The sequence below is a fragment of the Ornithorhynchus anatinus genome, chromosome 13 (genome assembly GCF_004115215.2).
Source record: "Ornithorhynchus anatinus isolate Pmale09 chromosome 13, mOrnAna1.pri.v4, whole genome shotgun sequence".
Classification (NCBI taxonomy): Eukaryota; Metazoa; Chordata; class Mammalia; order Monotremata; family Ornithorhynchidae; genus Ornithorhynchus; species Ornithorhynchus anatinus.
Window position 1 is genome coordinate 12,320,704 of NC_041740.1, and position 15,788 is coordinate 12,336,491.

Sequence of the window (15,788 nt, forward strand, 5' to 3'; positions counted from 1 at the left end):
ACTTAGTACAGTGCTTGTTACATAGTAAGGGCTTAACAAATACCATTATTATTATTATATTATTATTATTCACCTTAATAGGGAATTCATTCTAAAAGTCACAAATTGTGGGTGTATTTTAAAATTGGAAAATAAAATATTTTAATTCCTCTGGGAGTCAGCAGACCTGGGTTCTAATCTTGGCTTTGCCACATGCCTATGGTATGACCTTGGGAAAGTCACTTAACTTTTCTGGGCCTCAGTTTCCTCATCTACTAAATGGGGATTTCAATACCTGTTTTCCCTCCTACTTAGACCGTGAATCCCACATGGACAGGAACTGTCTCCAGTATGATAATCTTAGTAGGCACAAATACTATGATTGTTATTATTATTATTCAATCCATTGTATTTGTTGAGCACTTAATATGTGCAGAACACTATACTAAGCCCTTGGGAAAGTACAGTATAATGGCGTTGATAGACATGTTTGCTGTCCCCGAGGAGTTTAGAGTCTTGAGGGATTATTATTGTTGTTATTAGGATTAAATACCTGTTTTTCCTCCTACTTAGGCTGTGAGGGAAAGAACTATCTACTCCCAGTGCTTAGTATAGTGCTTGGCATAGCAAGCAAATGCAATCATTAGTAGTAGTAATAATATTATAAAGCCAAAGAACATTATTCTCTAGTATTTTAAGATGCATATTAGCCCTTGCAAGGCAGCAGCAGTAAAAAAAGCAGTAATACAATCAGGACTGTGGAAACACATTAAGTGCTTAATAAATACAATCAATTGATTGATTTTACCTGAGAAAACACTGGAATTTTTTGCCTGGATTTCTCTTTCCCAGAAGCCAGGGGTTTATTTGGTTATTAAGTGTGGGCTTTATTTCCTGGGGCTCTGGGCAAAAGAACTGTGGCTGCCAGTTAGTTTGATTGATGCTAATGCTTGATCCATATTTTTGGTCAAGTTGCTTCACTGCTCCCTTTTGGCTGTCAGCAACATGCAAAGGGCAAGGATAAAGAGGTCAGGGACTGAGAGGGTGTACAGGAGAGAGTCAGAGAGAGAGAAAGAGTGTGTGTAAGGGTGGAGAACCTGTGGAAGGGAGATGAACAAATCTGTTGTCTCGTCACAAGGACGGAATTACCTGGGCATAACTACACAGTGATTCCAAGGAAGCCCCTCAAGAAAGTTAACCTTTCCACCTTAAAATCTGTGTATTTCTTGGTTTGGAAATTCATTAAAGTTTCAGGGAACAACTCCTAGGATCACTCATTCAATCAATGGCAATTATTATTGAGCGCTTCCTATGTGCAGAGCACTGTAGTAAGCACCTAGGGGAGTACAGGAGTTGGCAGACACATTCCCTGATCACAACAGGCCTACAGTCTAGAGGGCAAAACAGACACTAATGTAAGTAAATAATTTATGATATATAATGTAAATATATGTGCATAAGTGCTGTGGCATTGAGGATGGCGTGAAAATCAAATGCCCACAAGTCACAGATCCAAGTGCAAATATTTTATTCGAGAACGAAAACTATGCAATTCATAGATAGGGTAAAACATTAATCCACGCTAAGGTAAACATTATATGTTCTGGAGAAAAAAATGAATCCTTAACAGTGCTTTATTATTAATAATAATGATAATAATAATCATTATGGTATTTGTTAAGTGCTTACTATGTGCCAAGCACTGTTCTAAGCACTGCGGTAGATACAAGGTAATCAGGTTGGATACAGTCCCTGTCCCAAATAGGGCTCACAGTCTCACTCCCCGTTTTACAGATGAGGTAACCGGGGCCCAGAAAAGTGAAGCATCTTGTCCCAGGTCACACAGCAGACAAGTGGTGAAGCTGGGACTGGAACCCACGACTTTCTGACTCCCAGGCCTGTGCTCTATCCACCACACCATACTGCTTCTCATGCCCCGCTGCTTCTCAAAAATGAAAAACAACACATGGTTCTCCATTAAGACATCCACTGCTTGCAAATTGGTCTAAAGTAAGGTTTGACTTCCATGACTGTGGTGGGAAAGCCTTTTGCATTATTTTAGCTTTCCAGAAAATGCCATTTTTAATAGCAGTTCAAATGAAGTTTATTTTTGCAAGTCACAAAGGGAATGACAGAAAACAGGTCACAGTTTAGTTTTGCTGAATTTAAGAACTCTGCATTGGAATGAAACATCCAACATGTCTCTTCCAGCTCAGAATATCTTCAACTGGGTAGAAAGAAAATGGGGACACAACAGTTACAGCTCTTTGAAAAAGCAGAGGAATCAGGAGACCCTTATTTGGTATGGTTAAATGACTGAACCCCTCATTTGGAAATGAGATTGACATCAGGGGAATTATTGTTTGGGAGGAAAGTCAGAAATAGACTCCCAAAACATTTAGCCTTGAAACCAGAGGGGAGAACATTTAATAGGGCCGAGATGCCAGGAAGCAGAAAGCAATACCGTGGTATGACCGGCATGCTCAGAGTTCACCTAAATGGAAGAAGACTGACAAAGTTAGTTGAAAATGGGCTTGGAAAGCCCTAAGAGAGTGAGCTGGGGCTAAGCAGGTCAAGACAGCTGAGATGAAAGATGGGAAAAACGGCTAGAGAGTCTTAAAGCCCAAGGAAAGCTGTTTTTTGTTTGTTTTTTTAAAAGGGAAACAGATGGGCAGCCATTGGAGGGTCTGTGAACCTTCAGTGGAGTGATGTGGGTCGAGTAGTGTTTCAGGAAGATCCAGGCAACAGTGTGGAATGTGGACTGAAGGGGAAGAGGCTGGAGACAAGGAGGTCCAGGAGGACTCCAGGAGGATGCAGTCTAAAAACTATATTAGGCAAGGCGGTGTAGTGGAAGAGTGTCAGAGGAACCGCGTTTGAGGCCGAACTCTGCCACCCGCCTGCTGGGTGGCCCGGGGCAAGTCGCTTAACCTCTCTGTTCCCCAGTTTCCTTATATGCAACATGGAGATCATCATATCTGCCTTTAAACCTACTTCACAGGATTGTTGGGAGGGCAAAAGTAATGTGAGAGCACTTTGAGAATAAAAGTGCTATACAAAAACCAAGGTATTGTAACATTATTAGTACTATTATCATTATTATTTGAGCTGTAGTTTGAACCAGGGTGGTGGAAAGGAAGAAGCAGATCCAGGAAATATTTTGGAGGTAAGGGAGGACAAAGGGGTGGGGTGAGGGAGCACTTGAGAGCTTAGGCGTTAAGGACTCAAGTGCATAGGTGACACATTTGGGAGGGAAATTGGGTGGGGAGTTGAGAGATTAGTCAGGCAAGACTTCCAACTTTCAAAGACAGACCAGCAGAGCACAGTGAAGTCAAGAAAGGAGCAGCTGCTTATGAGCAGAAACTTCTTAAGGACTGAGAATCTCCATCTCCTCTATCTCGCCACTGATCTCTCTCCCACGTCCTGCCTCTGACCTGGATCGCCCTCCCTCCCCTTATCCGACATATTATTTATTACCCTCTCCCTTTTCAAAGCCTTATTGAAGGTACATCTCCTTCCAGAGGCCTTCTCTGAATAAGCCTTCCTTACCTCTTCTCCCATTCCCTTCTGAGTCGTCCTGACTTGCTCCCTTTATTCATCCTCGGCTCCCAGACCCTCAGTACTTATGTACCTATCTGTTCTTTATATATTTATTCATCTTAATGTCTGTCTCCCTCATTAGACTGAAAACTCGTTGTAGGCAGGGAATGTGTCGGTTGATTGTTATATCGTACTCTCCCAAGTGCTTAGTACAGTGCTTTGCACACACTAAGCACTCAATAAATAGGATTGAATGAATGAATGAATGACTGAATGAATGAGCAGCAAATGGCTCCATTACCCTCATGAAGGCAGATGTCAACAATCCCCTCTCTGTAATTTATTTTAATGTTTGTCTCCCCAGTCTGATCTGTAAACTCCTTTTGGCAGGGATTGTGTTTACCAACTCCTCTTATATCCTTCTCCCCCAAGCACCTAGTACAGTGCTCTGCACACAATAAGAGCTCAATAAGTACCACTGATTGATTGACAGCACTCTGACTGCTGAGCTCTGGTTGTGAGCTCCGGACCTCAGCCTAAAAATGGGAGGATTTGAATCCCCTAACCTTGCTGAATTTTTTTCCCCTCTGGTGTTTGTTAAGCGCTTACTGTGTGTCAGGCACAATACTAAGCACTGGGGTAAATATAACCAAATCAGGTTGGCCTCAGTCCACGTCCCACATGAGGCTCACAGTCTTAACCCCATTTATACAGATGGGGGAATTGAGGCTCAGAGAAGAGAAGTGACTTGCCCAACGTCGCACAGCAGACCAGTGGCGGAACCCAGGTCCTTCTGAGTCCCAGGCCTGTGCTCTATCCACTGGGCCATGCTGCTTCTCCTAATGACTGTAATCCTAATGACTATGGTATTTGTTAAGGGTTTACACTGTGCCAAGAATGGCGGTGAGTGCTGGGGTAGGTAGAGGAGAATCAAAATCGGACCTAATCCCTGACTCACGTGGAGCTCACGGTCTAAGGGGAAGGGAGGAGAAGTATTTTAATCCCCATTTTAAACATGAGGAAACCGAGGCCCAGGAAATTAAGAGACTTGTCCAGCAGGCAAGTGATGAAGCTGGGCTTTGAACCCAAGTCTCCTGACTAGCCCTGAAATTGGGACCTCTGGTTACTGAACCTAGGTTTTCTTCCTAATAATAATATTAATAACGGTATTTGTTTAGCACTTACTCTTTGCCAAATCTTGTGGTAGATACAATATAATAATGTTGGTATTTGTTAAGCGCTTACTATGTGCAGAGCACTGTTCTAAGCGCTGGGGTAAACACAGGGGAATCAGGTTGTCCCACGTGGGGCTCACAGTCTTAATCCCCATTTTACAGATGAGGGAACTGAGAAGTTAAGTGACTTGTCCACAGTCACACAGCTGACAAGTGGCAGAGCTGGGATTCGAACTCATGAGTCCTGACTCCAAAGCCCGTGCTGTTTCCACTGCGCCACGCTGCAATATATACAATTCAGATACAGGCCCTATTCCCCGTAGGGAGGGAGCGGGAATAGGTACCTTATCTTCGTTTTCAGATGCGGTAACTGAGGCACAGAGAAGTTGAGTTCAGTTAAGTAAATTATGTTCTAATCCTGGCTCCCTGACTTGTCTGCTCTGTGACCTTGGGCAAGTCACTTAACTTCTCTGTGCCTCAGCTACCTCATCTGTAAAATGGGGACTACGACTGTGAGCTCCAAGTGGGACGGGGATTGGGTCCAACCTCTCTTTATTGTTGTACTTTCCCAAGCGTTTAGTACAGCGCTCTGCACGCAGTAAGTGCTTAATACGACCGAATGATCCCGTGTAGCTTCTACCCCAGCGCTTAGAACAGTGTTCGGACACACAGTAAGCGATTAACAAATACCCTTATTATTATTATTATTAATCCAGAAGGCAGTGGCAGAGCCCCTGAACGTGACTCGAGTCTCAGTCCACTGCTGTTTGCCTAATGGTCACCTTAAACAGGCCTGACAGTTTACCTCCCGTCAGCAACGACAGGGAAAGTGTGTGTGGCCTAGTGGAAGGAAACTGGGCCTGGGCGTCCGAGGACCTGGGTTCCAATCCCAGCTCTGCCTCTTCTGTGTAAACTTAATTTCTCTGTGCCTCAGAATCCGACCTCCTACTTAGACGGGGCGAGCCCCATGTCGGACGGGGACTATGAACGACCCGATTAACTTGTAAATACCCCAGGGCTTGGAACAGGGCTCGCTACCTTCTTGAATAAATAATGTTGGTATCTGTTAAGCGCTTCCTATGCGCCGAGCACCGTTCTAAGCGCCGGAGCGCTGTTTTAAGCGCCGGAACAAATACCGAATCAAAAAACAGCAACAGAAAACCCCAAAGGCATGAGTAAGGGGACACTCACCCAATCTGTCCTGCTTGTGAGAGTGAAGAAGAGAGCCTTTCAGGCCTTGCCCCCCACCTCTTTCCTCTTCCCAGTGTTTCCATGGTGGGGTCCCTGAAGCCCATCCCTAGAGTTGGGGCAGGGGATGCCAGTTTAGCCTTCTGTTCTCCCCCGTTTGGACCGGGAGCCGGTCCTTGGGCCGGGACGGTCCCTCTCGGTGCCGAATTGCCATTCCGAGCGCTTAGTCGGGGGGGGGGTCTGCACCGAGTGCATACGACTGAATGAGCGCACGGGGAGCGAACGATTCATACGTTCAGCGGTCTATTTAGTGAGCGCTTTCCGTGTGCACAGCCCTGGTCTAAGCGCCTGGACGAGGCGAGCTGTCAAAGACGGACAGGCGGGCATCGAGGACCCCGAGCGGCCCCCGACCACCGGGGCCCATGAGGGGAAGAGGGCCGACGCTGTGGCGGTGGGCTGGTCCCGGCGGGGCGGCGGAGGGGGGGGGGCGGCGGAGGGGGGGAGGGGCCGGCCGCCATCCCCTTCTCTCCTCCTCCTCCTCCTTCTCCTCCTCCTCCTCCTCCTCCTCCCGGGCAGCCATTGCGCCGGGCCGTGACGTCACGCCCACACATGGCAGGGCCCAGGGCCCGGCCCGCCACCGGCTGAGCCGCCACCGGCTGAGCCGCCCCCCGCTCCGCTCCTGGAACACCCCCAGGCTCAGGTGGGGGGGACGCGGCGGGAGGGCACGTCCTCGGGGGGGCGGGACCGGAGGCCTGGGGGGCGCCGGCCGGCGGCCCCTCGGCCGCCTCCATTATCCCGTCACACCTCCCCTGCCCCGCCGCCTTTATTTGTGGGGCCGGCCCGGCGTAGGGGGGGGGGGGGGGCGAAGTTGGATCCTCGCGGCTCGCCGTAGTTTCGGATTCTACCATCGCACGGTCTGGGGGGGGGGGGTCGTCCGGCGCACCGAGGGCGCCGAGAGGAGGCCGAGGCCAGCGACAGCCCCGCCGCGCCCGCTGCCCCTCAGGGCGTCCTCGGCGGCCGACGGCCCGCGGCCTCGGCTGTCGCTCCGAGCCGGAGGCGGGTGAGTGGCGGGGGGCCGCGAGGGCCGCCGCCTCCCTCCTTCCCCGGGGGGTCCGTCCGTCCGTCCGTCGGCCTCCCTCCCACCCTCCGGGCCGGGGCCTGCGGCGGCGGCGGCAGCGCCGAGGGGAGGCTGGGCCGCACCGTAATGGCAGCGCCGTGAGGCGGGGAGACGTCGGCTCCCTGCCAGCCCCCGCCGCCCCTCGCCCCGGGCCCGGGCCCGGCCCCGCGGGCAGGTAACTCCCCCGAGGGGCGCCCGCCCCGGGAAACTTGACCCGCCGCGGGGCCCGAAGCCGGGGGGCCGGGGCCGAGGGCGGCCTGCGCGGGCCCCGCGGCCTCCGCTCCCCCCCCCCCCCCCCCCCCAGGACCGGCCACACGGCACCGGCTCGGCCGGCCCGGCCCGCTCTCTGTCTCTCTGTCTCTGTCTGTCTGGGTCTGGACGGGGAGATGTGTGTCGGGCCCCCGGGGCCCGCACGGGAGGCCGGAGAGGGAGGAAGAAAGGGCCGCCGAGGGGAGGGTTTGACCCCCGCTCCACCACGCGTCCCAAATATTTTCACTTTTGTTTCCTCAGCCGGGAAAGAGTCACCCAGGCGCCTGGAGCGGGGATCGATCCCGTCTCCCTCCGCCGCCAGCCGCCTCCTCCCGCCCGGCGGGGCAGCGGGCAGGGGCAGAGGGAGAGGGGCAGGAGCAGGGGGAGGGGGGCAGGGGCAGAGGGTGGGGGGCAGGAGGAGGGTGTAAGAGAGAGGGGAGCAGAGGGAGAGGGGCAGGGGGAGGGGGAGGCGGGCAGGGGCAGAGGAAGGGGGGCAGGGAGAGGGTGTAGGGGCAGAGAGGGGGGGCAGAGGGAGAGGGGCAGGAACAGGGGGAGGCGGGCAGGGGCAGAAGGAGGGGGGCAGGGGCAGAGAGCAGGGGGAGGAGGCAGGGGCAGAAAGAGAGGTGCGGGGGGAGGCGGGCAGCACCCCGGCCCAGCCTTCCACCTCCAGGCCCCCGAGGTGCCCCCCCTTTTCCCCCGGGGACCCCCAAAGGCCGGGCCCTTTCCCACCTCGGAAAGTCTCCCAACCCACTGGCCCTCCCTGCCCCCGCACTGCCCAAACAACACCAGCAACCACGCGTGTTATCATCATTAATAATAATAATGTTGGTATTTGTTAAGCGTTTACTCTGTGCAGAGCACCGTTCTAAGCGCCGCGGTAGATCCAGGGTCATCAGGTTGTCCCACGTGAGGCTCGCAGCCTTCATCCCCCTTTGACAGATGAGGGAACTGAGGCACAGAAAAGTGAAGTGACTTGTGCAAGGTCACGCAGCTGACAAGTGGCAGAGCCGGGATTCGAACCATGACCTCTGATTTCCCCAGCCCGGGATCTTTCCACTCAGCCATGCTGCTTCTCTAGTAATAATCAAGTTACATTATTATTATTAACAGAGAAGTGATGTGCCCAAGGCTATACGGCAGACAAGTGGCAAAGCCAGGATTAGAACCCACGACCTCTGACTCCCAACCCCGGGCTCTTTCCACTAAGCCAGACTGTGAGCCCCACGTGGGACAATCTTAATTACCTTGTATCTACCCCAGCGCTTAGAACAGTGCTTGGCAAGTACCAAGTGCTTACCAAATACCATAATAATAGTAGGGGGATTAAGACTGTGAGCCCAACGTGGGGCAATCTAATTACCTCGTATCTACCCCAGCACTTAGAACAGTGCTTGGCAAGTACCAAGCGCTTAACAGATACCATAGTGATAGTAATGGGGAATAATAATAATGATGGCATTTGTTAAGCGCTTACTATGTACAGTGCACTGTGCTTAAAGGTGAGGTAATGGAAGCACTGAGGAGTTAAGTGGCTTACACAAGGTCCCACAGCAGACTGTTGACAGAGCCAGGATTAGAACCCACGACCTCTGACTCCCAGCCCCGAGCTCTTTCCACTAAGCCACAATGCTTCTCAAGTCCTCAGTCCCAGGGACATCCAGAGCCCTGTCAAGGGTATAGTGAATTAAAGGGGTCGCCCCAGGCCCTTGGCTTTAGTGGAACCTGCCCCTCTTCCAGACCTAATTGGCCTCGAGGAGCAATGTCCAACTGGATCAGAACCACTGCATCCCCATCCCCCAACATGCTTTTTCCCTACAGCCAAAACTGCCCTGAAGAGATGCGACACAGATGTATTCGAAAACACATACCTGACTCTTCAAATGGATTTTCCCCAAACTCATGCGCGTCTGTGGTAAAAGGCCGCTTTTTCCAGGTTCACGTAGACTGAAAGTACTTTTTCAGTGAACTAGGCTCTTCTCCCAAAATACCCAATGCATGTGGTTCTTCAACTCATTTTGAGCACAACTAAGAAGGTGCCCACAGGACATGCTCCTAGACCTAATCTCCTTGTTTATGAAATGCGGTTCAGTCGTTCCTATCAAAAAATATGTCCTGGGCTAATCGCCTGCCCATGCTTAGGATCTACAAATGATCTGGACTGTTGCAAAATATGTGAAGTCCCTTCCTCTTCTCTGGGTATTAGCTTCAGATAGCCTCCTCTCAAAAAGCAGCATGGCCTAGTGGATAGAGCACGGGCCTGGAACTCAGAAGGTCATGGGTTCTAATCCCAGCTCTGCCACTTGCCTGCAGTGTAACTGGGCAAGTTACTTCACTAGGCCTCAGTTACCCCATCTGTAAAATGGGGATTGAGAGGTGGGACGGGGACTGTGTCCAACCCAATAGCGTTTAGCAAATACTATAATAAGAATAATAATCTATGAGTATAATCACCTTATATTCCATTTGTTCTGTCATCATACATGGTATTCTTGTCCAGAAATGTAAGCAAAATATATTTTTTAAGACGACTTTAGGGGGACCAGTTGATCTTAATGTTCTTACATTTCTGGATGAATGGACCAAGAAAATTCTGGTGTGATTCTCTTTGGAGACCACTACATTTTGGAGGTCTTACATTTTAAAACTCAGCTAATAAAAACTAGCAGGGATCTTTGAAACAGTAATGGTATTTTAAAATACTGAGTATCTCTTGCGTCAAGCTGGTTTCCCTCCATCTCTGATTTTAACTTAGTCTCTGTGACTTTTTTTTCTTTTTTCTTTTCCATTTGGTGGTGTGAGTCTACCTGTGTGTCTGTGACTCGGAAACTATGGTGTCTGCATTGGAGAAACTGTTTTAGAGCATATTTTACTGTTTGGATGCTTAAAAAAAAGAGTTGAGAGTATTTTTGTTTAATTTTGCTGACCTAAATAAGGTAGTGCTCTAGTCTTCAGTGTTTTCCCAGACAGACTCTAGTTGTTCCATAAATATTTTTGTTGATGCTTCTATTTTAGTCGGCATGGACGTTATTAATGAAAAACGTTATCTTATTTCGTATATTTTATGTTTCATTTGGAATGATTTAACCAGTCGGTTGTATTAAAATAAGCTGAGTAGCAGGTTTTATTTATCTAAACAGGTTTTGTTTTCTGCTGGAAATAATTCTGATTTCTTTCTCCTTCATTTGGATTCGTTGACTTCAGTTGGAAGACAGAAAATTCATTTGCTTTTCACATAATAAATAAAAGCATTTTGGTATGTTGCACAGTGTTGCTGTAAAGAGAGAACCGAGGGTTACTTATCAGTAGGCTATTTATCAGTTTTCAAAACCTCTTTCAGTGAACTAGCCTCGTCTCCCAAAATACACAATGCATGTGGTTCTCTTAGAATCCCAAAGTATTATTCCTCAAGTGTGTCGATAAGTTTTTCGTAAAGAAATACCGATAAGTGCACTTGCTATAAGAAAGGAAGTGTGCCACCCAATAACTTTTTAAAAGAAAAAGATCTTACACCTTGGGGAATTTAACCACTTTCCGTGTGGAAGCTGCATTGTTCCTGTGACCTGGATTGTAAGCACTTAGAACTAGGACAGTGCCTTCTGCAAGAACTTTATCAGGTTGTTATTAGTTGTTTAATATCTTCAAATTGTTTACTCACTTGGATTTGAGAGCTTAAAGAGCAGTTTTGGATGGGCTTCTCAATGATAAAGTGAGTGCAATGACTTGATGAACTCAACTGTGTTATGCCTGAACAAAGGCAAATGTTAAAATTTATGTGCTAGAGATGACCAAGTGCAAAATTGCAGAGGCTAGGGGAAACAAGATAGATGTGAAGACAAAGATTTCAGCAGTTTCACATCTGTTTAGGTAGAAAGCAGAAAGATTAGTAAAATCATGGTGAATAAAAGGAAGAGGATAAGGAGGGTCGTTATAATACCCAGTATAGTCCTAGTTCTTTTATTTCTGAGAATTTAAAGCACTTTTCCACTCAATTGTATTTGCCTTTACCACAGAGGCAGGTATTATCTTCATCTTATGGATGGAGAAAACGAGGCCTCCCAAAATTAGGTGATTTGCCCAGGATCTCACACTTATCAGTGGCAAAGCCAGCACTTGAATCTAAATTGCCTGACTGACAGGTGCTTCATTTATTGGTCTCTGCCTCTTTAAGCCCCCCTTTCCTCTTCTCCCACTCCCTTCTGTGTCACCCTGACTTGTTCTCTTTATTCTTTCCCCCTCCCAGCCCCACGATACTTATGTACATGTCTGTCATTTTATTTATTAATTATTTGTTAATATTGTCTGTCTCCCCTTCTAGACTGTAAGCTCGTAGTGGGCAGGGAATGTGTCTGTTATATTGTTTTATTGTACTCTCCCAAGTGCTTAGTTCAGTGTTCTGCACATAATAAACACTCAGTAAATATGACTGATTGACTTTTAGATGGAAATAGGGGAAATGCTGTGTGAATGTGTCTGCTAATTCTGTTGTATCGTACTCTCTCAAGCGCTTGGTACGGTGTTCTGCACATACTAAGTGCAAAGTAAATATCACTGATTGATTGAAAACTTTTGTTTAATGATAGTTTGACTTTGTCTTACTATCGGTCTGAAAGTTGTAAAATTGGCAAAGCCCATTGCCATGAGATTAATAGTTTAGGCAAATTTAAAATGGTAGAGGGTAAATTAAAGAGATTCTAGAGAAGAATGAGAAAAATGGGAAAAAGATAAAATATGTGGAAAATAAGTCTCATAAGGAAAAGCCAAAGGAATTAAGGAGTCATCTAGAGAGGAGAAACAAAGTAATGTCTTAATAATGGTGTTCAAGCACTTGAGTGGTTTTTATGAAGATCCTGATCACATGTTCTCCATTTTCATGGAGGTCTGAGAAAGCGGAAGTTGTCTTAAATTAAAGCAGAAGAGATTTCAACTGGACCAGAGCAAGAGCTTCTTGACCGTTGGGATGATCGACCAGTGGAATAGGTTGCCAAGAGAGAATGTTGAATCTCCAAGGATGGAGACCTTTAGGAAAGAGTAGACAGTCATCTGTACCGTGTGGTTTAGTGATTCACTTGCCCAGAGGCACAGTACTTGATCAAATGCTCTCTCTGGAGATCTCCTCCATGTTTCTTATTATTATGTGATTGTATGATTATTCTTACTGTACATCTGGGGAAATTGAGGGACACAAAGGTTAAGCAATATGCCATAAGTCACACTGCATATTAGTATGAAAAGTGAGACCTGATGTATTAATTTCCAGTCCCTCAGCACTCTTAGGCCATTAGCATTGAACGCATGATTGTTGATCATTTCTTGGGAATACCAAATGCCCCAGTTGTTGCTCCCTGAAAGTAGAATATGAAGTTATGAATTAAGCATCGTCGTTTAATGTTTAGCTGGTTCTGATTAATATACTATTTTAATTGTGAACAGAATCTCCAGGTTTGCAGTTTCTGTTATGATCTATTTAATTTACTGCTTGTCATCCTTCTATAAAACATATTGACAATTCAATATTTGTAGGTAGACAGCTTATGAAAAGAAATACCTTTCAAACCAAGAGCTAAAGTAAATGGGCTGGGTACATGGTGCTCCTAAAACTGCCTAAATACAAAGCCCTAGACCAGAGCTTTCCAGTTAAAAGAGGCTTGGCTGTAAGTTTCTCACATGCAATTTTTAAAAATTTTACTTTGTAAACATTCTGGGGTTTAGGTACAGCATCAACTGTAGTAATATCATACTTGGCAACTGTTGCTCTACATCAGTTTTACAGCCTAGGAAACCTACAGCACTGCAGTTTAGGAGGATAGATGTGATTTCTCTAAAAGCCCGAGGTCATCTTAGATACCACTAGATGCGTGTCACCTAGCCAACAGCATTTGTTGAGATGGTTTTCAGGGTGCTTCACTAGTCATTTTGGGGCTTTACAAAGAAAACAAGGCAACATTCTTGCTCACTAAGCACTTGTACTATATGAGTAATTATACATTTCAGGTCCTCATGTTTTGGTTGACTGAAATTCCTTCAAGGTAACTGTATTGGATCATTTTAAGGAAAGAGTTGCATGTTGGTATGGTACAGTAGCTAAATGTTTTATATTATTGCCACATATAAAATATTATAAATCACATGTACTGAAAAGGATGTTGAGGGATATTTGATTTCAGAATTATAATCGGCTATGTCTATCTTCATTTCTCTTCACCACAACCTTCCTTTATCCTGCCTATTTACTCCTGCCAGAAAATTGATTTCATTAAAAATGGGGCATTTGCATCTACGTGACTTTTGGTTTAGTGACCCAAATCTGCAACTATCAACTAATGTTTTATCTGGCAAGAGTTCTAATTGTACTGTATTATTCCAAAATGTCATTCATTCTCCTCCCCACCTTCCCCCCCACCCGATATTGCTTCTCTACAGGGAATGTGCAGAATGTTGTTAATGATTTGTGATTTAAATCTGCGTGGATGTTAACACCCTGCTTTTTAATTCTTCACACTTATCTTTTAACACCTTGTCCTAAAACAAGAGCTTTTGTCTAACTTGCTCAATTTCTCACTTACCTATTTACATATAACCTACTGGCAGCCACTCAGAAAACACTTAAGAGGGATTTGGATTCAATGGTGATTCAATGTGTTGATCAATCAATTAGTGGTATTTTTAAGCACATATTGATTCTAAGCATGCCTTTAGAGAACCTGTTGATGAAACTTTTGATTGGGTAAACCAGGTTTTGCCCTTAAACAATGGTCTTCTATTCTTATTTTTATTCCTGCCAAAAATATATGTTGGTTTTTTTTAATCTCCGATTAGACTGAGAAGTAGCCCAAGGCAATGATTAGATTAGTGGTACAATAATTAATGGTACAGTATTTACATTAAAATTTAAGTAAGAAAATACATGTTACTGAACATTTTTATTGAAAGTTTGACTTTGATTCAAAGCAAACCTTTTTTCATTATTGTAAGGTCTGCCTATACTTAGATTTGGTGCACATCAGCAGATTTTGCACAGTGGGATTTCATTACGTATTTACTATGAGCATGTGGTTGTTTATTGTGACCATTGGCATCTTCTCCAAGATACTTTCCCAATTCATTTCTAATCTCTCCACTCTATATCACCCAACTCCCACTCTTGTGATGCAGAACTGAATGTACTGCGTTTCTCATTATATTAAAAGATCAGAAATACCAAATTTCCAAATGGTAGTAAATGCTTGTTGGAAAGACAAACTTAAAATTTTTTAAAAATTGTCTTTGCCCAGATAGCTAAAGCCAGAGAATGCATTGGGAGGGTCAGCATAAAGATAAATTCAATTTAGCAAGCTAAATCCTTTGATTTTTGACAAAATTAGGGTCCAAAAACTATGTCTTCAAGTCCAAACATTATACATAGCAACCAGTTTTCCCTTTGGAGCAATGTTACAGTAGTTGGGATGGTTCGTGAGCCAAGGGCATATTCCCTCTTTCACCAAGGTTACCCAGAATTGTGCATTCAGTCTATGCCTAGACAAATATTAATACATTTGAATATATTTATATTGTAGGAATCATATTGATTTAGAAATCACAAAGTTAATACAGCTCATTAAAATGAGCAGTTATAGAGTGTTGAGATATATACATATATATGTATATATTTGTCCATTTTTGAAGATGATGCTATAGGTCAGTCAATCAGTGTAGTATTTATTGAGTGCTTGCTGTGCGTAGAGCACTGTACTAAGACGGAAAGAACTTGTCCATATGGCGAGATACAGGTTTTCCAGGCACAGCCCCTCGTGAGCCAAGTTTGAGTATGTTGAAGCAGGCAGTGTTACTAACAATCTGATAAGCATAGACAAATTTCAAACCCTTTATTTTTAACAAAAAAAAATAAGCTTCTGGGTGGGCCTGATTGGCAAGCTTCCCAGGGTTTCTGTATCTCTTTTAGCCAAGCAGACCATTGGGCAGGTTGAGTTGAAACACCTGAATATTCTTTGGGAAATGCCATCATTCTCAGGCCAGGGGAAGCAGAAGGGAAAAATGGGAGGAAAGCCCAGGAAAGTAACAAGGAGCCAGATGCAGAGGGTTATGAGGCGAGAGAAAGGCCGAACATCGGCTGGACCTTGCTTTGGGGGGCCACTGGGGCATTGCTACAACAAGCGATCCCAGTTTAGGTCCCGCACTGGGGACCAGTTGAGTGGAGATCCTAGACTGGGCCAGACTGGGTTGGAGGAAGCCCTGAGATGCTGCTGCTGCAGCCGCAGTTATTACCTGCATCCCCGGCCCAGACCCTGGCGTTTGGGAGATCCTTTCCTAGGTAGAGCAGTCAGCTGCAATGACTCCATGGCAACTTCATTTTCCAGCATCTCCAGCTCCCTCCTCTTTCACTGCTGCTGCGGACCCTCCGCAACCACAGAGCGCGAGCGCTGGGACTAGATTGGGTCAGGCTTCAAAGGAACGGTGGAGAGGATGAATCACTCACCACGGTGGCTCTTGCTGTGGTTGTCACCCCAAATGGACAAGATGGTAGCCTAGCCCTAGCTGCCTACCTT

General features: G+C 46.2%; 2 protein-coding genes across 11 annotated transcripts in view; one reads left to right on the forward strand and one right to left on the reverse strand.

The window, feature by feature from the left end:
• Nucleotides 1-6,292, reverse strand: part of CREM (cAMP responsive element modulator) — a 77,225-nt gene extending 70,933 nt beyond the window's left edge. The window contains exon 1 of one of the 7 annotated variants that reach the window (XM_029077645.2): nt 5,883-6,292. In XM_029077645.2, coding sequence (XP_028933478.1) covers nt 5,883-5,986 — 104 coding nt within the window. In that variant the 5' untranslated portion in view covers nt 5,987-6,292. The remainder of the gene's footprint in view (nt 1-5,882) is intronic. The other 6 variants (XM_029077640.2, XM_029077641.2, XM_029077648.2 and 3 more) reach the window with 6 other exon arrangements.
• Nucleotides 6,293-6,484: 192 nt separating this feature from the next.
• Nucleotides 6,485-15,788, forward strand: part of CUL2 (cullin 2) — a 44,546-nt gene continuing 35,242 nt past the window's right edge. For 2 of the 4 annotated variants that reach the window (XM_029077632.2, XM_029077633.2), the window contains exon 1: nt 6,835-6,939. The gene's annotated coding sequence lies outside the window, so the exon portion shown is untranslated. Of the gene's footprint in view, nt 6,580-6,834; nt 6,940-7,067; nt 7,172-15,788 lie in introns of those variants that run through there. The other 2 variants (XM_029077631.2, XM_029077630.2) reach the window with 2 other exon arrangements.